The 24,366-nt window shown below is 42.4% G+C and overlaps 1 protein-coding gene across 4 annotated transcripts in view; it reads left to right on the top strand.

Annotated features, from left to right (window-relative positions):
- Window positions 1-110: 110 nt before the first annotated feature.
- Window positions 111-24,366, top strand: part of LOC147027888 (uncharacterized) — a 53,132-nt gene continuing 28,876 nt past the window's right edge. Inside the window, exons 1-4 of one of the 4 annotated variants that reach the window (XR_015057320.1) lie at window positions 111-241; window positions 6,310-6,421; window positions 18,197-18,331; window positions 18,496-21,356. Coding sequence is in view for 2 of the 4 variants with exons in the window: in XM_085877639.1 (XP_085733765.1) it covers window positions 22,204-23,091 (888 nt within the window). In the remaining 2 variants the exon portion in view is untranslated. Of the gene's footprint in view, window positions 242-748; window positions 794-6,309; window positions 6,422-18,196; window positions 18,332-18,495; window positions 21,357-21,386; window positions 23,590-24,366 lie in introns of those variants that run through there. The other 3 variants (XM_085877639.1, XR_015057319.1, XM_085877640.1) reach the window with 3 other exon arrangements.

Raw genomic sequence — 24,366 nt, forward strand, 5'->3', positions numbered from 1 at the left:
GGGAGAGGGATGGGGCGGAGGACATGGGGTATACAAGATGGACATTACAAGGGACTTTCAGGAAGGAGAGGAGGTGGGCTTGGGGTGGGTTATCGGGGGTAGAAAAGATCGAGGATTTGGATGGGGGAAGATAAGAGGTGGTGGTGAACAGCTGTTTTGAAGGCCTGGAGGGAAGAATGGGATTGAACAGAGTGAGGGAGTTTATTCCAAAGGCGGGAAAAAGAGGAATGAAGGAGTGAAGGTGAGCAGTGATTCGTGATTTTGGTAGTTTTACCAGGAGGGGGTAGTTGGTGGAGGGGTTGGGCCATCAGCCATGGCTCAGGAAATGCCTGAAAATCAAGTTTCGTTCCACTCATCGGTGGGGGGGATGGGGGGGGTAGACAAAACCTTGATAATTATTATATTATCATATTATAATATGATAGTATATATCCAAATACATACGTATCCCCCCCCCTCCCCCAATAAACGGACGCCAACGTTGTCAGACGGAATGAAAACCCGTCATTCCTGTTACAAAAACAGCTAAAATTGATGAAAAAGCGGCCGAAATTGAAACCAACACAGTAATTACGGTCGCAATCGCAAATATAACCGAAACCAGCACGTTTATTCTACACACAAGAACGTTCGTGACGGACACAAGAACGGACAATCCCGAAATAGATCGGTGGGGAACGGAAGCAAGGTTGGTTATTTCCGTCGCGAAATGTCCGAGAGCGAAACCAAACCGGTTCATTCCGGTTACTGCAGAGCGAACAAGATGGCGGATGCAGTAGAACGACCTGTTACGGTGTGTAAATTTTTAGTGCTTGTGCCTCGAACATGAATGTGATATAGATAATATATAGTGGGTCGTACCTGATGTAGTTTTAACAATTTATTAAACCGAATTTTGTTGTAATGATAATGTTTGGTTTGCCTGTATTTCGAGCCCCCGAGTGAAGGATCGCGAGTTGTGTAGGCCCAGTTCAGCATAGGGGATCGTGTATGGGATCTTTCTACAGTTTTTACTTCATATTAACTTTGTTATTTTATTGGAATTCGCAATTTATTATTACTATCAAATTTTACCTCGTGCAAATATAAACGATCAATCGTCACTGATCGCTGCAGCACGGGGGGCACGAATTTCACGAAATGTCAGCCACACATTAAGTCAAGAGGGCGAATTTATCGCTGCTTGTATAATATCCCGAACCACAAACGGGTTTTCATTAACACACATGATATATTCAAGGCAGACTACGTTAAAGTTAACTTACCATAACTCCGAGAACTTTTCAAGCCGCCATGTTTCCCACGTTATGGTAACCGGAATGAACCGCTTTCGCTTCGGTCTCCGCCGTTTCGCGACCGAAATAACTGATGTTGCTTCCCTTCCCCACCGTTCCATTTCGGGATTGTCCGTTCTTGTGTCCGTCACGACCGTTCTTGTGTGTAGAATAAACGTGTTGGTTTCCATTATATCTGCTATTGCGACCGTAATTACAGTGTTGGTTTCCATTTCGGCCGCTTTTTCATCAATTTTAGCTGTTTTTGTAACAAGAATGACGGGTTTTCATTCCGTCTGACAACGTTGGCGTCCGTTTGTTCGGGGGGGCCTGTTTTGGATACGTATGTATTTGGATATATACTATCATATTATCAAGGTTTTGTCTATCCCCCCCACCCCCCCCCCCCGATGAGTGGAACGAAACTACACGATACAGCTTACGGCTGATGGCCTAACTTCTTCCAGAGGATTGTTGAGAAAGTCGATGGAGGGGGGAGGGTTCTAAACGGTACTTTCTGAGAGACATAGTGAGAGTGTGAGATTTGTCCAGATTGAAAGACATGTTCCACGTGTTGGACCAGTTTGTGATTTTATCCAGATCTGTAGTGAGCGAAGAAGCTGCTGCTTGGCGGTCTGAGGGATGACCGATGGTACGGCAGAGGGTGGAGTCATCAGCAAAGAGATATAGAGGATTTTCCAGAGTCGGAGAGATCATTGATGAAAACCAGAAAAAGAACAGGGCACAGAACGCTACCTTGAGGAACTCCAGCCTGGACAGGAAGAGGGGATGAAAGAACTCCATTTTGGGCCACACGTTGACTGCAACAGAAGAGGAAGTCTGCATGTTGTTGTTTATGTCACCTCATTCGTGTTCTATATCGATTGTTGTGCTTTATGCGACAACACAGCTGTTGTTTTACGATATTGCCTGATTGACGGACGGATGGTATGCACGAACGACACCACTGATTGACCGTCACATGGCTGAATGTGGACGACAACGCGCCGCCATCTTGAGACCCCAAAAACCAAATGACTACATGCACTGTTTGTATCGAGTGAAGCGTGTAGTTGACGTTTTATAATATTCATCATCATCATCATCGAAGAATAGGTCGTATCCTGTATGTCTTCCAGTCTGCACAAAACGGTTTTTGGTGCTTTTGGTTCTAAACATGTTAGAGGAGCGATGCAAAATGCTAGTGAAGGCCATAACGTTCCTCCCACCTTTATTTGTCCAAACCTCGTTCGAACACTTTCACAGAGGGAGCAGTCACCACAGCCTGAGGGAGATTGGTCCAGTCCTCCTTGATTCGTTGACTGAAAAAATTTTGCTCCGACATTCACACAGTCTGGATCTTGTGGCAAAGATCTTGAGTGTGTCTGACATTCTGTTGGCTGATACTGCTCATGTGAACCATTGACCTGGATCTACTCTGTCAAATCCGTGGAGAATTTGGAACATTTGAATTGAATCATGTCCCCACAGCGCTGCCGGTAGAATACTGAATACATGTTAAGCTCATGTAGACGCTCTTGGTATTGTAACTCGCGAACAGCAGGGACCATCCTCATAGCTTTTCTCTGGACCTTCTCCATTTTGTTGACGTACACTGCAAGACGAGAGTACGGTGCTGCATTTCCATACTCCAGTTGTGGTCGTACTAAGGATTTGAAGAGTACGGGCAGGGATTCCTTGTCCAGAACTGTGAAGGTCCTTTATATGAGTCTCGTGGTTTTATTTGCCTTGTTTACCTAGCTGTGTCGATACATGATTTTGAAGGGAGAGTCGATGATGATACCCATATCAGTCTTACCAGATACCTCTAGTAGTTCTGAGTCACCCATGTTGTACTTATTACAGCATTTCCTCCGCCAAGATAAAGTTGATGAATAAAACGAACACTGTTGGACCGAGGACACTTCCTTGGGGGATCCGACTGTAGACATCTGTCCAGTTTGATTTGTCCTCATTTACTTTGACCCTCTGTTGTTGACATGTCAGAAAGGATTCCAGTGGTGAGTGGTACCCCTATTCCATAAGGCCTGACCCTTCTGCATCAACCTCTCATGAGGGACAGCATTGAAGGCCTTCCTAAAATCAATAGATTACGACTACTGGCCTTACATTCGTCTAGTGAGCGTGTCCTGTCTTCAAGTTGCCAGGGGAGCTGGGTTACACATTCCTGGACAGAAATCACACTGGCCATTGGAGAGGACGTTGTTAGAAGCCATCTGCTCAACAATTTTGCCTTGATTGATTCCAAATGGCTCCTCCGCCCTAATTGGCTCTTCTGTTCATGTGCTAGTGAAGGTCAACATCTCTCTGGCCATTCTCAGAGAACGGCCTCAGTACCAGCGAGTCTGGCAGTTCACTCAAGCAAACTGGCAGAGACTGTAAGCAGCCATCACACTTCAGGACTGGTCTCCTATATCCACCACCATGGATATTAATTCAGCCTGAGATTTCTTCCACAGAAGCCTGCTCTATCTTGTGCAAAGATTCATCCCATCTCGTCTTCAGTTATCTTACCCATCCTCCTGCTCTTGGTACTCTGAATCCTGTAGTGAGGCTGTTGCTTTAAAGCAACTTCCTCCTGGAATGCAGATCAAACCAAAGGTAACCTCAGATCATTCCACACAGCCCACAACAAGTGTGTCTACTTTCAGGAGAGCCAGAAAACAACTGTCCAATCTCAAGAATGAACTTTCAAACTTGTCTTAATCCTCTAAAGCCTGGTGGCACCTTGTTAAGTCGGTCTCTGATGTGTGCTCCTCCTCCACCCTTTCCCTCACTTCAAGTGGCACCACTGCCGACTCTGCTCGAGAAAAGGCTGAATGCCTCAATCTGTGTTTGCTTCAAAATATTGTGTCCCTACCCCCTGTCTCTGTACCCTTCCTTCCCAGTCATACACAACTGCTCCTGGATTCTGTGTCTTTTGCATCTGAAAAGGTGGAAAAGTTTCTGGAAACCCTCGACTCTGACTTTGCAACTGGACTGGATGGCATCAGCTCACGTGCCTTAAAAACCTGCTCTGCTGCTTTTGCACTTCCAATTTCTGCCCTTTTCACCCTGTCATTTACCATAGGTTATCTTCCATGTGCTTGGAAATCGGCCAACATCACAGCATTACATAAAAACGGTGCAAAAACGAATCCTCTTAAGTACAGATCAATTAGCTTACCTCCAATCATCAGCAAGGTCGTGGAATGCATCATTGCAGTTGACATAAAATCATCCCTTTTTTTTTTTCAACAGCCTCATCACAAATCATCAATTTGGATTCAGACCTGGTCATTATACCTTGGACATGCTGCTTCTACTCTCCCAACAATGGATGGAGGCACAAAATGTACATGAGATCAGAGCTGTTGCTCTGGACATATCTTGAGGTTTTGATACAGTGTGGCATTCTGCCTTGCTCTCCAAACTGTCTGCCTATGGAATCCAAGACCAACTCAACTCTTGGATTACTGACTTTCTCCACTCTCGTAGCCAATGTGTGGCTCTCAACAGAACCTTTTCTTCTCCTCTCCCTGTCAAGGCTGGAGGACCACAAGACAATGCTCTAGGCCCCATAATATTCCGAATCTTCATCAATGATCTCACTGACTCTCTGAAAAATCCTCTTTATCTATTTGTTGATGACTCCATTCTCTCCCATTAGATCGCTCATCCTTCTCACAGACAGGTAACAGCCTCTTCCCTCTCCTCAGACCTTGACAAAATCACAAACTAGTCAAACACTTGGAACATGCCTTTCAATTCTCAGAAATCCCTCACATTTATGCTCTTTCTGAAAGGATCACATTGCAAAGCCTTCCATTTACTTTCTCAACAACCCTCTCAAAGAGATTCAGTCGCTCAAACTCTTGGATCTCACTCTCAGCCATGATCTCTCTTGGGCAAGCCACATTTAAAATTAGCCTCCAAAACAAGATGCCGACTGGGCATCATCAATCATGCAGAGTCCTTCCTTGGCACACCAGAGCTCCTTTCCACCAAAAAGGCTTTCATCCGCAGCTCGATGGAGAACAGTCTTGCGTCAATAAGTATTCAACTCCTTGAGTTGATACTTTATAGAAGAGCCTTTGGCAGTGATTACAGCTTTGAGTCTTCTTGAGTATGTCTGTATCAGCTTTGCACATCTGGATTTGGGGATTTTCTCCCATTCTTCCTTGCAGATTTACTCAAGCCCTGTCAAGTTGGTTGGGGAGTGTCGGTGAACAGCAATCTTCAAGTCTTTCCACCGATTTTCAATGGGGTTCAAGTCTGGGATATGGCTGGGCCACTCAAAAACTTTCACATTCTTGGTTTGAAGCCATTCCAGTGTTGCTCTGGCTGTATGCTTGGAGTCATTGTCCGATTGGAACATAAATATTCGCTACAGTCTAAAGTCTTTTGCACTTTGAAGCAGGTGCTCCTCAAGGATTTGCCTGTAATTGGCTTAATTAATTGTTCCCTTGATCCTTACAAGTCTCCCAGTTTCTGCCACCAAAAAGCATTCCCATAGCATTATGCTGCCTCCACAATGCTTCATGGTGGGGATGGTGTTAGTTTGATGGGTGATGAGCTGTGCTCTGTTTCCACCAGATGTAGCGCTTTGCATTCAGACCAAAGACTTCAACTTTCATCTCATCAGACCACATAATCTTTTGCCTCATGTTCTCAGAGTCTTTCACGTGCCTTTTTGCAAACTCCACGCATGCTGTCATGTGCCTTTTTCTCAGGAGTGGCTTCCGTCTGGCAACTCTCCCATAAAGCCTAGGTTTGTGAAGTGCTGCAGAAATTGTCCTTCCAACAAGTTCTCCCATCTCAACCAAGGAACTCTGTAATTCTGTCAGAGTGGTCATTGGGTTCTTGGTCACCTCCCTGATCAAGGTTCTTCTTGCCTGGTTGCTCTGTTTGGTCAGATGACCAGCTCTGGGAAGATTCTGCATAGTTCCATATTCTTTCTATTTCCTAATGATGGAGCTCACTGTACTTTTTGGAACTTTCAACACTCCAGAAATTGTTTTGTACCCTTCCTCAGATCTATGCCTCCTCACAATTCAATCTCGGAGTTCTACGGACAGTTCCTTGGACATCATGGTGGAGTTTCTGCTCTGACATGCACCGTCAACTGTGGGATCTTCTGTAGAAAGGTGCGTTTCTTTCGAAATCATCTCCAATCAATTGAATTGGCCACAGGTGAACTCCAATCGAGTTGTCGAGGCATCCCAATGATGATCAAAGGAAATTGGATGCCTCTGAGTTAAATTTGGAGTGTCGTAGCAAAGGGGTTGAATAATTATTAACACAGGACATTTCAGCTTTTCATTTGAAAAAAAAAATCCTCATGGATAGGCGGTCATATGTATAAAGTTTCGCCTTGATCTTTTCAGCCATTTTGGAGAAGAAGATTTTTGAACGTTTTTTGTTTTTTTTAACAATATGGCTACTGAATCACTTGACTGATAATGTCATCAATTTTTTTTGCTGTGGACCATTTTATTCCGAGATGACCCTCAAAATTTTTCATACTGAGCGGATGTGGCGTTCTACATCTGCAATTATGATGTCATAGCGAAGGCAGCTATGAGATCTTAAAAAAAAAAACATCTCACATTCTCCATGAGGAGTATTTGCTATGTGCCAAGTTTCAATTTTTCCTTGGTGTGGTTTCATAGATACAAAGGTCCAAAGTTTTTCCGTTTTCCCAATATGGCTGCCACTCCATGTGACCTATAACATTCTACATGAGTACTCGCACCAATGATGAAAAATTTGTCTCAATCTGACAAGCAGTTGCGGAGAAAACACGAAAGTTCTGTGCGGACAAACAAACAAACAGACAAACAAGAAGAAGACGTTGTGCAGAGCACGATACTTACAAAATCCATTAAACAAATTTGACCTCAAAAATAATTGCTGGTTGAATTCAATGACCAAATATGCAAGTTCTCTTCAAATTTCAAGTGAATCGGATGAAAATTGACAATTTTAGAATTTCGGCCTATGTTGATCTTTTAGTCGATGTGGACCTCAAAAATAATTGGCTGGTTGAATCCAGTGACCTGAAATATAAATCCTCTTAAAATTTCAAATCAATCGGATGAAAATTGAGGATTTTAGAAATCTCACCTGTTGTTGACCTTTGGCCTACGTTGACCTTTTGACCTCAAAATCAATAGCCTTCATGCTTATGACAAACTATACCGTGTGGTGAAGTTTCGTGAAGATTGGTGTAAAATTGTGACCTGTAGGCGATTGACAGGCAAACAAACAAACAGACAGAATAACAAAATAGACTGACCAATATGCTTGAAAAATCTTCGATTTTGCAAGTAACAAACAAGAAAAAGACGTCGTGCAGAGCATGATACTTGCAAAATCCATCCCCTCTCCAAAGATTGTCATGGATACTCAAATTGACAATCTTAATCAAAGCTCAGGTCAATCGGATGAAAATTGATTATTTTTCAGATTGAAATTGATTTCAGAAATTTGACCTTGAGTTGACCTTTGTTTGACCTTTTGACCTTAAAAATAGTTGGTTTCCCAATTTAGTAATGGACTATGCAATTGCTGTTTAATTTTCAAGTCAATCGTATAAAAAATGACGATTTTAGAAATATGACCTCAAGATAACCTTTCAACTCAAAATCAACAGGCTTCTCAGTTGAGACTACCTCTTCAACTTGGTAAAGTTTCACGATGATCAGTTTAGAATTGTGACCTGTAGGCGATTGACAAACAAACACAAACAAGAAAAAGACGTCGTGTAGGGCAACAATACTTGCAAAATCCACTCCCCTCTCTAAAGGTTGCCATGGATACATGAAATTGTCCATTTCGTTAAGATTAAAATTGACAATCTTAATCAAAGCTCAGGTCAATCAGATGAAAATTGATTCTTTTTCCGATTGAAATTGACGATTTCAGAAATTTGACCTTGAGTTGACCTTTGACATTTTGACCTCAAACATAGTTGGTTTCCCAATTCATTGAGGCACTATGCAATTGCTGTTTAATATTCAAGTCAATCGGATGAAAAATGATGATTTTATACATTTGACCGCAAGATGACCTTTGAACTTTGACCTCAAAATCAATAGGCTTCTGAGTTGAGACTACCTCTACAACGTGGTGAAGTTTCGTGAAGATCGGTTTTAAATTGTGACCTGTAGGCAATTGACAAACAAACAGACAAACTCACAGACAGAGAGACAGACAGAATACCAAAACCGACTGACCAATAAAATTGAAAAATCTTCGATTTTGCAGGTAACAGATAGACAGGGGTGAAAACATAACCTCCTTCCACCTTTGGTGGTGAAGGTAGCTTGAATGGGTACTCTGTGGAGCACGTACCTCCGCCAGGCTGAACAGTTTAAGCTTTGTATTCCACTGATAGGTCAGATCTGAACCGAAAGCAAAATTTAATTGACTTGTTCTTGTCACCTAACCAACACATCCACCTGATTTTGTCATAACTCATCCATAACTTTTTGAAATATCATGTTACATCTTGTTTTTGGCCCTATCTCAATAGTGAAGAATCACTTAAAAAATCTCAGATCCGGATTTGGATCTTCACCAAAATTGAATCAATTTTTTCCTTGTCACACACCCAACCTGTCCACTAAGGTTCATCCAAATCTGTCCACAACGTTTTGAGATATCCTGCACACAAACAAACAAGAAGAAGATGTCGTGCAGAGTACGATACTTGCAAAATCCATAAAACAAATTTGACCTCAAAAATAAATAATTGGTGGTTGAATTAATTGACCAAATATGCAACTCCTCTTCAAATTTCAAGTGAATCGGATGAAAATCGACAATTTTAGAATTTGGCCGACGTTGACCTTTTAGCCGATGTGGACCGACAAAATAATTGGTGCTTGAATTCAGTGACCTGAAATATAAATCCTCTTCAAAAATCTAGTCAATCAGATGAAAATTGAAGATTTTAGAAATATCACCTCAATTGTTGACCTTGGGCCTATGTTGAGCACAAAAATAATTGGCTGATTGAATTCATTGACATGAAATATAAATCCTCTTTACATTTCAAGTCAATCGGATGAAAATTTAGAAATCTCAGCTAAGTTGTTGACCTTTGGCCTCTGTTGATTTTTTACCTTTTGACCTCAAAAACCATAGGCCTCTATCTTATGACAAACTATACCATGTGGTGAAGATTCGTGAAGATCGGTTGAAAATTGTGACCTGTCGGTGACAGACAGACAGACAAACAGACAGATAGACAGAAAGACATAACAAGAAGAAGACATCATGCATTGCACGACACTTGCAAAATCCAGAAAAGAAATTTGACCTAAAAAATAATTGGTGATTGAATTCAATGACCAAATATGCAACTCCTCTTCAAATTTCAAGTCAATCGGATGAAAATTGACGATTTTAGAGATTCAGCCAATGTTGTCCTTTTGGCCTATGTTGACCGAAAAAATAATTGGTGGTTGAATTCAATGACCTGAAATATAAATCCTCTTCAAATTTCAAGTCAATCGGATGAAAATTGAGGATTTCAAAAATCCCAATTTACTTGTGCTGAAGACCTCAAAAACAATAGGCCTCTTCCTTATGACAAACTACCATGTGCTGAAGTTTTGTGAAGATCGGTTTAAAATTACGACCTGTAGGTGACAAACAGACAGACAGCATAACAAAATTGACTAACAATATACTTGAAAAATCGTCGATTTTGCACGTAACAAGAAAAAGATGTCGTGCAGAGCACAATACTTGCAAAATCCATCCCTTCTCCAAAGGTTGCCATGGATACATCACATTTCCCATTTCGTTAAGATTAAAATTGACAATCTTCATCAAAGCTCAGGTCAATCGGATGAAAATTGATTATTTTCAGATTGAAATTGATGATTTTAGAAGTTTGACCTGAGTTGACCTTTGACCTAGTTGATTCCCCAACTTGGTGATGGACTATGCAATTGCTGTTAAATTTTGAAGTCAATTGGATGAAAATTTATGATTTGTAGATAATAAATGATATTAGAAGTTTGAACTTGAGTTCACCTTTGACCTTTTGCCCTCAAATAGTTGGTTTCCCAATTCAGTGATGCAATATGCAAATCCTGTTCAAATTTCAAGTCAATCAGATGACAAATGACGATTTTAGATGTTCGACCTCAAGATGACCTTTGACCTCAAAATCAATAGGCTTCTCAGTTGAGATTACCTTTACAACTCTGTGAAGTTTCATGATGATCATTTTAGAATTGTGTCCTGTAGGCGATTGACAAACAGACAAATGAAAAATCACTCACAGAGTGACAACTTGGCAAAACAGCACAAAGCAGAATGGCACTCGGTAGAGCGCATACCTCTGCCAGGTGGAACAGTTCATGTTTTGTATTCCACTGATGGGCTGGATCTGAACCAAAGTCTAGTCCTCCTGTTCTTGTCACCTATTCAACTCATCCACCTTGTTTTGTCAGAACTCGTGCACAACTTTTTGAGATATAATGATGTATTTAGTTTTTGGCCCGATCTATCAATTTTAGAAATTAGGCCTGTGTTGACCTTTTTATCTTAAAATTAATTGGTAGTTGAAATCAAAAACCTGACATGAAAATGCTCTTCAAATTTCCAGGTCAATCAGATGAAAACTTGAGGATTTTAGAAAATTTGGCCCAAATTGACCTATGTTTACCTCATAATTAATGTGGTTGAATTCGGTGACATGATATGCAAATGCTCTTCAAATTTCAAGTCAATCAGATGTAAATTGAGGATTTTAGAAATTTGGCCAATGTTGACCTCAAAATTAATAGGTGGTTGAGTTGAGCGACCTCATTAATCTCTGAAAATTAATAGGTGGTTGGATGAGTTATGACAAAACTCGGTGGATGAGTTGGTTAGGTGACGAGAGCAAGCCGAATGGATTTTGGTTCATGTCCAGATCCAGATCTGGCCTATCAATGGGATACAAAACGAAACTGTTCAGCCTGACGGAGGTCTGCACACTTCTAAGTGCCATTCTAGTTAATGGTGCCATCATGGCCCTGAAATATCACACAATGCTGCAGTCAAAATAAGATGCATGTCTAAAGAGGAAAACATGATCGTGTCATGCTCTCTAATTCATGGAGCACAAATGGCACTTTCCCACTATCTTTGCATGGTTGCTGTGTTACTTTTGTGAACAAGGAACTGGCTGCAGCTGCTACACCTCTAGCTGCATTAATAGAATGTTATCAGGCAGTGCATCCTGAAAAGTTTATCTTTGGAATTTTGCACTCTCGAGGCACATCATGAAAAAGATAAGGAAACCAACTTGCATCCAGCAATCAAAGATAATAAATTAGCACCTATGTAAGAACTAGGCCACACTCAGCTGGACAAGTAATTGTAAATGATATATACTGTCGCAGCCGTGGTGGTTCAGGTTAATCTCCTCAACCCAATTGTGGTGGATGGGCGGTTAACACGAAACCAGGCCGTATCGTCAAGCGGTTTTCCTTGGAAAATGTACCCTTTCTCCCGGCACTTAGCTTCGGGTCCAGATGTGATCTTTTCGGACTTGATCGAACCGCGTCGTCTCTCGCAGTCGGAAATGCACAGAAGGCAATTCGGAGACGGTACTCGACGTCAGAGCTCATGAACCGCGGTATAGCTCCTTTTCACGAGCAAATATCCCGACCGTTCCTCTCTTGCAATCGGTTTGTTCACCACGATCGCCCACACGCCGAGACTGTTTCTGAGACCCCGTGATCAGACCACGAGGCACGCTCTCCTTCCCTTCTCAGAAACGTACACACTTCACGGCTCAGCCGAACAGTCAATGGCTAGCGTCTTACTGAGCACATTGCAAATTTACACAGCACAAACATGAGAATCGTGCAGCCTTCTTCGTCCTGTCGAGGAGAAGCAACCGTAATAACCTTCTCTTCCAACCGCCATCTCCTCACTCACTTCTCCGCCAAACCTCCTGACGTCTACCGATCAACCGTCCATATTTATCTTTCCATATATATATATATATATATATATATATATATATATATATATATATATATATATATATATATATATATATATATATATATATATATATATATATATATACAGTAGACTAGGCGTAATTCGTCACCATCGGGACCGAGAAAAAAGTGACGACTTAGAAATGTGACGACTTACGCATATGCGAACATTCATGATGACTGTGGGGTGAAGGATGAAGTCACGCGTGGCCTGGACACGTACGTGTGAGAGCCGGCTATTGTACCAAAAGGAAAACGCAATCCTCGGGGCATAGGTGGGGGTTCATTGGTGAGTTGGAAAGTGATCAAGCAAAGATGGAATTCATGAATCAGTTTATCAAAAGTAAAGATAATGAACAACTGTACGACACCTCGTATATCATCGGTGATGGTATGGTGACAAATTACATGACACACAGTCATCGTGGTGATGATTACCACTCAATGCCTATGTGTAAGTGAGTGCGGTGATGTACAAAACAAGCCAATATAATATCATGATCGGACTTCAACACGAAGCTCGATCGATCCTTTACTCCTTCGCGAAGTAATCCGTTATGTTTGACTGCCTCAAACTCTCTGGGCATCTGGTGCATGAGAAAGGTCTCAAACCGGTCATTGTATTCCATGATGTTGTCTGGGCAATCCTCCACCGAAAGACTGTATCGGCCGAATTTTTGGCCGAATCGGCCGAAACCGAATATTTGGCTGAGCCGACATTTGCCGAAACCAGATGATGAGCGTGTCATCGACATCTTCAAAGGACACACATTTCACGCGTTTCACACTTACCACCAGCCTCGCGATCTTCTCCACTTGTCCAAATATCTTGCCTTTATTCTTCAAGATATCGTTCAATGTCTGCCGTTTGATGTCCAACTTCTCAGCTATGGCTGTTTTCTTCATCAGTGGGTTTGCCTCGCAAAACTGGATAATGTCATATTTTTCTTGGTAGGTTTTAGTTGTCAGCTTACGCTTAGTCGCCATTGTCCTGCCTGCAGTGCGATCAACGTGTGTACGCAGTTATAAATAGCCCATCACTGGCGGTGTAAACCAATGAGCGAGCATCACGATTCCATGAAATCGGGCTTCTCACGAGGCAGCAGTTCCGTGTGACGAGTTAGGAGTGGTAATTTACTTGAGTTTCCATTACGCGGGAACGGACAACATCTGACGACTTAGAGATGACGACTTACAGAGGGATGACCCTTTATTCAAAGGGATTTAACATGAGATAAATTCGGGACTTTTTGACGCTGCCGACTTAGGCGAAGTGACGAGTTACACGCTGCCGACTTACGCCTAGTCTACTGTGTATATATATATTGTTATGATTATTGGGGTAGATGGTAGAATCTAGTGGGAAGTATAGCATTGTGTAGAGTTGCTTGGTCTGTGGATGAGTAGGAGGCATGTCAATGTCGTAAGTGTGGAATCTGTGAGCTTCGGTGTTTCGTGTCACCACAAGAGCGGTGGTGCTGTGTTAATTAGTCTTGGGAGTAAGAATATGTTCCCCAGTTCATGATTGCCCTCTGTGATTTTTTTCCTATGTTTTTGTATTTCAAGATCGCCAATAAAGACAAGTCTGAAGACGACGATGGTTCACAAGTGGTATTTGACGATGTAGATCGTTTCAGAAGTTAAGGATGAGACAATGTGATAATGTTTGACCAAGTTATAAAAATGATCATGATGTGGTACGAGTGACAGGTTATTAGCTGCAAAATGTCGAAAACCCGGTTTCGTTCAACAACTTTTAAAATTTGACCTTTGCTTAACCTTTAAAGGTCACAAAACAATGTTGTGGACATTAAATAAGGAAACAGGATACGTGCTATAGCTTATTGGAGTTAGTTCGTCGAAGAAGGTCGAAAACCCGGTTCGATTCCCACAACTTTGAAAAATTGTCCTTTGTGAACTTTAAAGGTCAAAGGTCAAGGATTATGACCTTTGGTGCAAAACTTCCTCTGGAACATTCCAGGAACAATAAGAACAATGGCATTTCGCACTATTCGGATTATCCATACTTTGATGAAATCAGCGTAAAAACACTCTTGAAGGGGGCGTTCACGAAAAACACGTGTGTTCACGGGGGGGGGGGGGCACGGCAAGGTGTTCAAGATAGAGCAAAATGGTTTCAAGACTTTAGGTGGGGAATGACCTCAAGATTATGCATAAAAAATATTGTCATCCTAGCTCTCAAAGTTTGGGCGGTCGTATGATTTTTATGTCAAAATTCGAAATTTTCTAAGTTCGTGACCTTGACCTTGGGACGAAAACGAAAAATCGAGCTCTGTGCGGCTATGCAGGTGCTATTGGGCTAACCAAATACCGAAACCCCTGCCAGATTCGACAAAACCCCTAGGAGAAGATGCAAATTGAAATCGGCTACCCCCTAAAAACACAATTCGCAATTTTCTAAGTTCGTGACCTTGTGGGCTTGACTTTGGGACGAAAATGAAAAATCGAGCTCTGTGGGGCTATGCAGGTGCCATTGCGCTAACCAAATGCCGAAACCCCTGACAGATTCGACAAACCCCTCGGAGAAGAAAATTTTTTACGTCAAAATTCACAATTTTCTAAGTTCGTGACCTTGTGGCCTTGACCTTGGGACGAAAATGAAAAATCGAGCTCTGTGCGGCTATGCAGGTGCTATTGGGCTAACCAAATACCGAAACCCCTGACAGATTCGACAAACCCCTCGGAGAAGAAAATTTTTTACGTCAAAATTCACAATTTTCTAAGTTCGTGACCTTGTGACCTTGATCTTGGGATGAAAATGAAAAATCGAGCTCCGTGGGGCTGTGCAGGTGCCATTGGGCTAACCAAATACTGAAACCCCTGTCAGATTCGACAAACCCCCTAGGAGAAGATGCAAATTGAAATCGGCTACCCCCTAAAAACACGTTTTTTGGGCGTGGCTCCGCCCATTTTCAGGAAAACACAAATAGATCATGATATAAACCTCCCACCAAAATTTTATCAGGATCGGATCAAAACCCACGGAGCTATGCTCAGGACAGACAGACATACCGACAGACAGACAGACACACAACAATAACGAATATAGTGGTCACTTATTTTTTTCGTGAACCAATTGGGGAACGCATCCCTGAAAGCACAACAAATGGACAGAAAGCCCCATCTTCAAAGGTTGAAACACAAGCGAAGTCACACCCCCGAAGGACGATTGCTGGGTGTGATGTGAGAAGCTAGCCAAGCAGGCAGAAGTTTGCCTTCCCGGGTTTCGTGAGAGCAGGCCATGCCCCGGAGGCGGAGGATAAAACAGGAGAGAGAAAAGTGCAGTGATGAAGGGGAGCTTGCACATTTTAAGAGGATTATAATGATGCATTTTGAGAGGCAAAAGAAAGGGAGCACACAGGAGAGGTTGCGCATTTAGGAGTAAGAAGGAGTTGGCTTGAAATTTTGGGAGAGCCGTGATCAGAGTGGAGGCACAAGGTGCATTGCACTGAAGAGGCGAGAGCAGAGATTGAGCGCACACCGAAGAGGATGACACGGCCATTGAATCTGTGTTGAGGCAGTTTGGCTCATGTGGCGAAGTAAGACACCGGCCTTTTGCTTCTGGTTGGGTTGATGAGGACGAGCGGAGTACCCAAAGCCGTTACACTGGGGCTTTGAGCCTTTAGGTGGAGTGCCGCTCGCAGATTGCATGGAGTGCATTCGTCCCGCTACGAGAGAAGCGCCTCGATTCCAATTCCACAAGGATCAGCTCTTGGCCAAGCTAAGTCCAAGAGTGGTTGGAAGGAGGGTTTTTCTTTTTATTTTGTTTTCCCGTTGTCTGTATTTGAGTCTGTGTGCGAGGCATCGACTGTAGGATTTGAAACTTGGCACATAGCAAGTACTCCTCATGGGGAATGGGTGTGATTTTTTTTTTTATGATGTCATCGGTGGCCTCGTTATGACATCATAATTGCATATGTAGAACACCACATCCGATCAATATGAAAAATTTTGAGGGTCATCTCGGGATAATGGTTCACAGAAAAAAAAAACCATGACGTCATCGGTCACGTGATTCGGTTGCTATTTTGTTTTTTGTTTTTTTAAACTTTCAAAAAATCTCTGAAATGGCTGAAAAGATCGAGGCGAAACTTTACACATATGACTGCCTATCCATGAGGAACAAAAGGGTCACACATATGACATCATATGTCTCATGGTTTGGCAGCCATATTAGATTTACCCTAAAACCTATAAAAAAAACGCCACTCAAAAGAAGTCCTGGTGAGGGTTTGCAATCTCTGATTGCTCTTTTTCTTATTATTTTGTTGGAATGTTTTCATCTTCCATGAGCAGGAGAATCAATGATCGGCCTTTACAAATACTATGTGGGAAGAGTGCATCCCATCCAGTAAAACATTCTACTACTTAGGAACACATCCTCATCAGCCAGGTCGCATTGTGTGGGAGTTGAGGAAATGCTATTTGTGCAACTTTCTCCTTCCAGCAATGCTGCCATGCTTCATCTCAGCTCTCTAAGTGATGATGGGTAATGTGGCACATCATGCTCCCAGAACATGTCCATCAAGAACATTCTTGACATTCTCCATCTCTGTGATTGCCTCAGGAAGAAGAGCAAGTACCTCAACACATTACCTGCTTTCAGAGTTGAAATGATCTTGAAATTCAGAAGACAGGTTGTCACAAAATCTAATTTTAATGTTTCTCAAGTAGACCTCATTTGGGATATATTCTGTGGGATTGATAAGTCTGTTGTGCTGATTTAGGCTCCCTTGGAGCAAAGATGGTAGAAATAACAAGTGTGGTTAAATGTGTAGCCTCCTCAAACAACACATTGTATTCCTTAAATGTGTCCTGGATTCAAATGGAAGAAACCTCAGTGACTTGTTTCTTTCCCTAGTTTGACAGATCATGCTGTAAGCTTGAAGGATGTCTCAGTCCCTCTTCTGATGGTTTTGAAGTTACGCCAGGGCCTAGTATTATCCAGTGCATTTCTGGCAACAACCAAGACAATGACCAGTCTCAAAGGATATGAGATTTGTCAACAATCTCTCTACTTTCATTTGGGATTCACAGTCCCAAACACCAGGCCATGTCCCTTACATGTCGTCTTCTTCTTCTTTCGGCTGCTCCCGTTTGGGGTCGCCACAGCGGATCATCCGTATGATCCGCATAGTGATTTGGCACATGTTTTACGCCGGATGCCCTTCCTGACGCAACCCTGGTCGCCTCTTACGACACAGGGATATGGTACACCTATTTTAACCGGGGTATACACCGGTCCAGTATACTGGTACTCATTTCGCCGACCTCGGAAGGATGACAGGCTGAGTCAACCCCCTGGTGTATTAATTCAGTGGCCCAACGGGGCTTGAACTCAGGACCTCTTGGATCCCAAGCCGCTGCCCTAACCACTGCGCCAACACCAGGCTCAGGCCATGTCCCTTACATGTATATGTCTGCATTTCCAGATGGATCCAGCATCACCTCCTGACACTCACAAATGAAGTCATACATTTTGTAAAATGTCACATGTATAGTTGGCCGCTGCACCGATCCGCTCTTGCACATGCCAATCAAACTTTTCCTTTTCCTGTCCAGGGCCATGTGCTCCATAATTCTTTCAATAAATCGTTTCTTTTGGGTGGACTATAAAAACAATGGAATAGCATTCAGTCTGGTGGCAGGAGGTTTACAGGCATTGGTGATGTAATGCTTATATCCAGCACATGACTGTTTCATTGAGCATACAATACCTGAAGAGAATGCTGCGTTGATGCATGCTTACACGCCAATTTTCATTTCTGAGGACTTGCCTGCTGTTCCATCATGGCTTTGACCATTAACTTTCAATTTCAATATTGTGTCTCTTCAAGCTGCGTGTATAATAGCATGTGATTTGGTTTCTCCTCTCGTCCTTTCCAGGTACCTGGCCTTATCCTGTCATAGGATGGCAAAATGATGATGATTATCTTCAGATACACAATATCGACAAAAGACCTCCTTGACCTTGCAGTCAACTACGGCAATCAGAGATACTGATGATATGTCTTTTTTGGCGTAAGTATCTGTCACTTCGTCTGCCCTGCGATAGAGAAGAAGGCACTCTCACCATGTTGGCTTCCAACATTTTCCTTTTGAATGTAATCTGCCAGAACATCGATCATTTTATTCTGGACAGTTTTTGATGTACATTGTGCCTTTTTACCTGCAACATGTCACAGGTCTACAAGAGCTCTGCATTGCTGTTGCTGTTGTTGGGGTTCTTGTTGATGGGTCAATTTGTGGAATGTGCACCCATTGGTCAGATAGCTGCTGGACCACACCCATATCTGTTGCTTGACTCCACCCACCATGGCACCCAGATAAAATGATATGGCCACCATCTTTGTTTTCTTATGGGCCAAACACACTAGGTCTGTTGGCCTCTGCTACCTATACACTGCCCGGGTTTGTTTTATTTGCGTTTTTATTTACCATTTATTGCGTTGCAGGTTGTGACCACATAGTGGTCATTTCTCACTTGTCCGTTCCTGATTCCAAGTGTCCTCTCATAAGATCATCTGGCCATCACTCTAGAATTGCAACATAGTTCCCTTCGTATGACGCTGTCCTTGTGTTATCATCGAGTGGCTATGATGGGAGATATTGTTTGCCATACAGGGCAACTGCTGCACAATAATTTTTAAGTATGTGGAGGTTCTTCGAACAAACGTTTTGATTTGCCTGACTTATCAGGTATGGCAGGGATCTTTATTGATGCTGCAAGAGTATATCCAACCCAACTGAATGAAGTCTCCATGATACTGAAGGTTCTAGAGAGTTTCTAATGCACAATCCTTTCCTGTAATTGGTTCACGAGCACCAGCCAGAGTGACCACTATATTCGTTATGTCTGTGTGTCTGTCTGTCCAGAGCATAACTCCGTGGACTTTGATCCAATCTCGATGAAACTTGGTTATGTGTTCGATATCAATATCTCGTTGTGTTTTCCTGGATGAGGGCGTGCTACGCCCATTGTGAGCAGAGCCACGCCCAAAAAATAGCCATTTTTACGGGGTAGTCGGATAAAAAATCTATTTTCTCCTCGGGAATTGAGTGAATGGAATGGGTACTTCGGTATTTGAATAGCAAAACGAATTATCTAAAACTTGCCATTGTCCGATTTTTCATTTTCGTCCCAAGGTTAAGGTCACAATGTCAAAAACTTAGAAAATTGCGAATTTTGACATAAAAATCATCCAACCGCCCAAACTTTGACAGCTAGGATGACAATATTTTTTATGCACAATCTTGAGGTCATTCCCCACCTAAAGTCTTGAAACCATTTTGCTCTATCTCGAACATCTTGCCCGTGGCGCCCTCTTCAAGTTTGTTTTTATGCTGATTTCATCAAAGTATGGATAATCTGAGGAGTGTGAAATGCCATATAGTCTATATGATGTTGTATTGTTCCTGGAATGTTCCAGAGGAAGTTTTGCACCAAAGGTCATAATCCTTGACCTTTGACCTATGAAGGCCACAAATGTCAAATTTTCAAAGTTGTGGGAATCGAACCGGGTTTTCGACCTTCTTCGCCGAACTAACTCCAATAAGCTATAGCACGTATCCTGTTTCCTTATTTTAATATCCACAACATTGTTTTGTGACCTTTAAAGGTTATGCAAAGGTCAAATTTTGAAAGTTGTTGAACGAAACCGGGTTTTCGACATTTTTCAGCTCATAACCTGTCACTCGTACCACATCATGTTGATCATTTTTATAACTTCGTCAAACATTATCACATTGTCTCATCCTTGACTTCTGAAACAATCTACATCGTCAAATACCGCTCGTGAACCATCGTCGTCTTCAGACTTTTTTTTTTTTACAAAATTGACAAAGAGATTTGTGATAAACATGCCACCATATACTTACCGGGCAGGTAGCTTTCAGAATGCCCAGGTATGAGGCTTACAACATGAATCTTTTCACATCTCACGACAGTCATTCATATTGAGGTAGGACACATAATATTCACACCGCGTGGTTTGTAAAAAGCATAGAGTAAAGGGAAATTGGAACACCTCCCTGTAACGTCTCCTGTATATATCTATTTTAATTAAATGCAACGACCTGAGACGCCTGAGAGTTTTTATCTGCTTCGTCAATGCACCGTCAATCCATGCAGGCTACATGCTGGAAAATCCACGTCACTGCACTTGGGTTCGTACTGTGAGTCTGTGACAGGGTCACCTGACATTAATTTGTTCCAGCAACGATCCAATTTGTATTTGAATTATTCATTTATTACAACCATGAACGAGCCCACAAACGAGTGAGCCCATGGAAGGTGACCCCTCCAACACTGGGTATGAAGTTGATCATGTAAAAAAACAAAACATTTTTTAAATATCTGCTTTGCCAAAGGGGAGAGAGAGCTTGATGCTTCCCCGGAACTTGTTTTTTTTTTTCAAAGAGCCTCTGAGAATGATTCCATACCATATCAATCCAAATATTTTAATCTTATTCATACTTCTGCCAGCAATATAATATTCCTGCAACATATTTTCCTTCTCCTCCTTTCTTATTTGTTTTTTAATTGAAAAATATGGGGTCCGGACCCCCTTGACTCCCCCCTCCAGCCCCTGTCAAATGCACCGGATGGAGGAGAGAAATAGTACAGGCATTGTATGACATGACCTCACACAAATTGCAACAGAAACTCTTTCAACTGGTTTATTCTCATAACTATGTCCTGTATAACATACCAAAAGTCCTAAGGAATCCAAGTGGTGGAAACTATTAAAATGTACTGAAATGGGTGATGACATTTTTCTCCATTGCCGCCCATGTTAAAATAATGGATTTTTTCATGTCTGCTTGTCTGATGTCCACACAAAGGGTTCAGTATGATCCACAATCTCCCAGAAACTTTGTTTTACATGAGACATGATATTGGGTGCAGTACGGTGCAAGTTCAAAAGGAAATTCACAACAAATTGAAGACATTTGCATTGTAAAAACAGTCAAGTTGAAAGTTGCAAAATGTGCAATCAGTGAAATTCACGTGTGGTTATTTGGCACAGTTACTGTACTTTAAAATGAATACTCATGTTTTTTTACATTATTGCAGTGCCATCACATCCTGAACAATGAGTGGCACTCCAACATGTGCCATTTGTAAGGACCCTGCAGAGGGGGACGGACAGCCACCATCCACACTTACTGAAAAGGGGTGACGCCATCAACCGAGCAAGTAAATCCAGAAATGATGACGTTCATACATCACCTGGGGAACTGGTTCATCAAGTCTGCCGCAAGAAATATGCCAGCCTACAACAAATAGCGAAAGCATGAAAGGAGAAAGAACAAGAGCAAGTCGACAGGCATGTGCGACTACGCTCAGCTGATGAGGAGGGGGAGTTCCATTATGACAGAGACTGTCTGTTATGTGGGAGGTCAGCGCATGTTGGGACCAAGAGGAAGAGTTCTGATTGGACTGTATTCCCAGTGAGGACAGTTTTGAGTTCAATGATACGCTCTTGAAATCTTGCAATGAAAGAGGAGATGCCTGGGCAGTCATAGTGAAAGCTCGTGTGTTGCATGTGCATGACCTGCATGCTGCAGATGCAGTGTATCACCGAGTGTGCAGCGTAAATTTCCGTACCAAGAAGCAAATGCCAGCAGCTCATCAGACCAGCGAAACGGAGGTAAAGAAAACAAAACTGGGTCGGCCACAAGACGAAGAAAGATTTAATGCCTTTCTGGAAGTTGCGAACGCCATTGCTCGCAGATGCCATCTGGGCCCTCCTCACACCTGACCTTCCAGGGATCACAGGCCAGGTTCAGTACGTGCTGGATGGTGGAGCACTTGTTCAGCGCATCTCATGGACACGTGGATCCACATACAATAACATTTGCAGGTTGTACACCGAGTGTCACAAGAAAGTATGGGGAGGCAATTGTCGTTTTCAATGGTTATGAGGGTACATCCACCAAGGACATGCATGACACACCAGAGACGAGCAGGTAGGAGGACTGAAGCAACCGTGACTTTTGATGAGGGCATGCCTGTTACAATGAAGAAAGACGAGTTCTTCGCAAACAACACAAACGAGCAACAGTTCATCAACATGCTCAGTGGCCAACTGCAGAAGAAGAACTGTCAGACGTATCATGCTTCAGGTGATGCTGATCTCCTCAAAGTGCAGAAAGCAGTGAAGTCTTCAACCACAACAAACACTGTGCTCATCGGTGATTATACAGATCTGCTCATGCTCCTTATCTACCACACCAAGCTCGAGTCACATGACCTCTTCTTCCAACCTGAGCCAAAGAACAGCACAAAGAACCCACGTGTCTGGAACATCAAGGCTCTCAAGCAGCAACTGGGTCCCAGTGTGTGCACTCACATTCTCTTCATCCACGTGATCCTTGGGTGTGATACTACATCCCGCCTGTATGGCATTGGTAAAGGAGCCGCCCTCAAGAAATTCACAACCAGTGATGACTTCAGTGAGCAAGCTACAGTGTTTGACACACCGTCAGCTTCCACAGCAGATGTTGTGGCAGCAGGAGAGAATGCTTTGGTCTGCCTGAACAATGGTAAGCCTGGGGAGGGACTCAACTCACTACGACACAAGCACTTTTGTGAGAAGGTGGCTACTAGAACTTCTTATATACAGCCACAGAGCCTACCACCTACCTCTGCAGCAGCAAAGTACCACAATCTCCGCGTGTACTACCAGGTGCAGCAGTGGAAGGGAACCGTGGATGAACTCCTGCCGCCAGACTGGGGATGGAAAGAAAGTGATGGGGCTCATCCCTGTCCAAACTGATTTACCACCAGCTCCCCAGGAACTCCTGCAGGTCATCAGATGCAGCTGCAAGACAGATTGCAGCAGCCGAGGTGCACATGCAAGAAGCATAACATTGAGTGCTCTGTTGCATGTAGCAAATGCAAAGGATCAGGGTGTGCAAATTCATTTCAGACTGAATGTGATGACGATGACGACGACGATGATGAAACCAGTGGTTGAGTAACCAGACAACCTAAAATATTATGTTGCCTTGTATATAATAGTATAATAGTGCTGTTACTTTAAAATAATGTCTTCAGAAGCACATAACTTTTTATCGTTACACATTATTAGTTGTGTTGAACATCAGTGCATGCACTATTAAAGTATATATGCCAGGCCATAATAAATAGATTTAAATCATTTTTAAATCACAACACAACATTTTTTCACTCGTACCACATCATGAGACAATTCATTTTTGGTCTCATCTGAAGGCACGGGTCATCTCAATAATAAAACCAGACCATCTTCCTATGGAAATATGTGTTTTTATTATGACATGTATAGTTAGAGCGTTGCTAAATATCCCATTATAAAGTAGCAACAAGTGGTACCAGAGTACGGTTAAGAAACATTTTAGAAAAATAAAATAAAATTAAAAATAATTTTAATTTATATAAAAAAAAAATCCACCACTTGGATTCATTAGGACTTTTTATATGTTATAGAGGACACATTTATGAGTAATGAACAGTTATCAGATTTTCTGTTGCAATTTGTGTGAGGTTCAGTCCTTATTTGTCATATAATGCCTGGACTAAAAGTCCAGTGGGGATGTTTTGGTAGGATGAGAGAAGGAAAAGGAGGTTTGAATAAGATAGGAGAAAAGGGAAGGAATAGTAAGAAGCATAGAGAGGTGGGGTTGTGGGGAGCAGCAGGTTGGGGGGTGGGGCGAGGGGATTTTGCCATTTTGGGGTAAATAATAAAATATAGTCCGTTATCTATCTATAATTCCAGCAATCTCTGTGTCTGTCTGTCCGTTCGGTGGTCGCTAGACTACCGTAATTCTCAGGTTTTCCGTCTGTCTGTATGTATGTATTGGACAGCTCTGGAGGCCAGAGGAGTCAACTGATTTTTGATGAAACTTGACTAGTATGTTCATACCAGGATCTAGTTGTATGCTTTTTAGCACCGTTGCTATGGACGTCACTGTTGCCCAGCAACGTGACTTTGAAATTTTTGAAAAATCCTAAAAAAAAATAAAAAATAAAAAATCAGCTTCCGCGCTTTTATGCGCACTATAATTATCGA

Source organism: Eptatretus burgeri, chromosome 4, assembly GCF_056783735.1.
Source record: "Eptatretus burgeri isolate ZD-2024b chromosome 4, Ebu_testis_v1, whole genome shotgun sequence".
Lineage (NCBI taxonomy): Eukaryota > Metazoa > Chordata > Myxini > Myxiniformes > Myxinidae > Eptatretus > Eptatretus burgeri.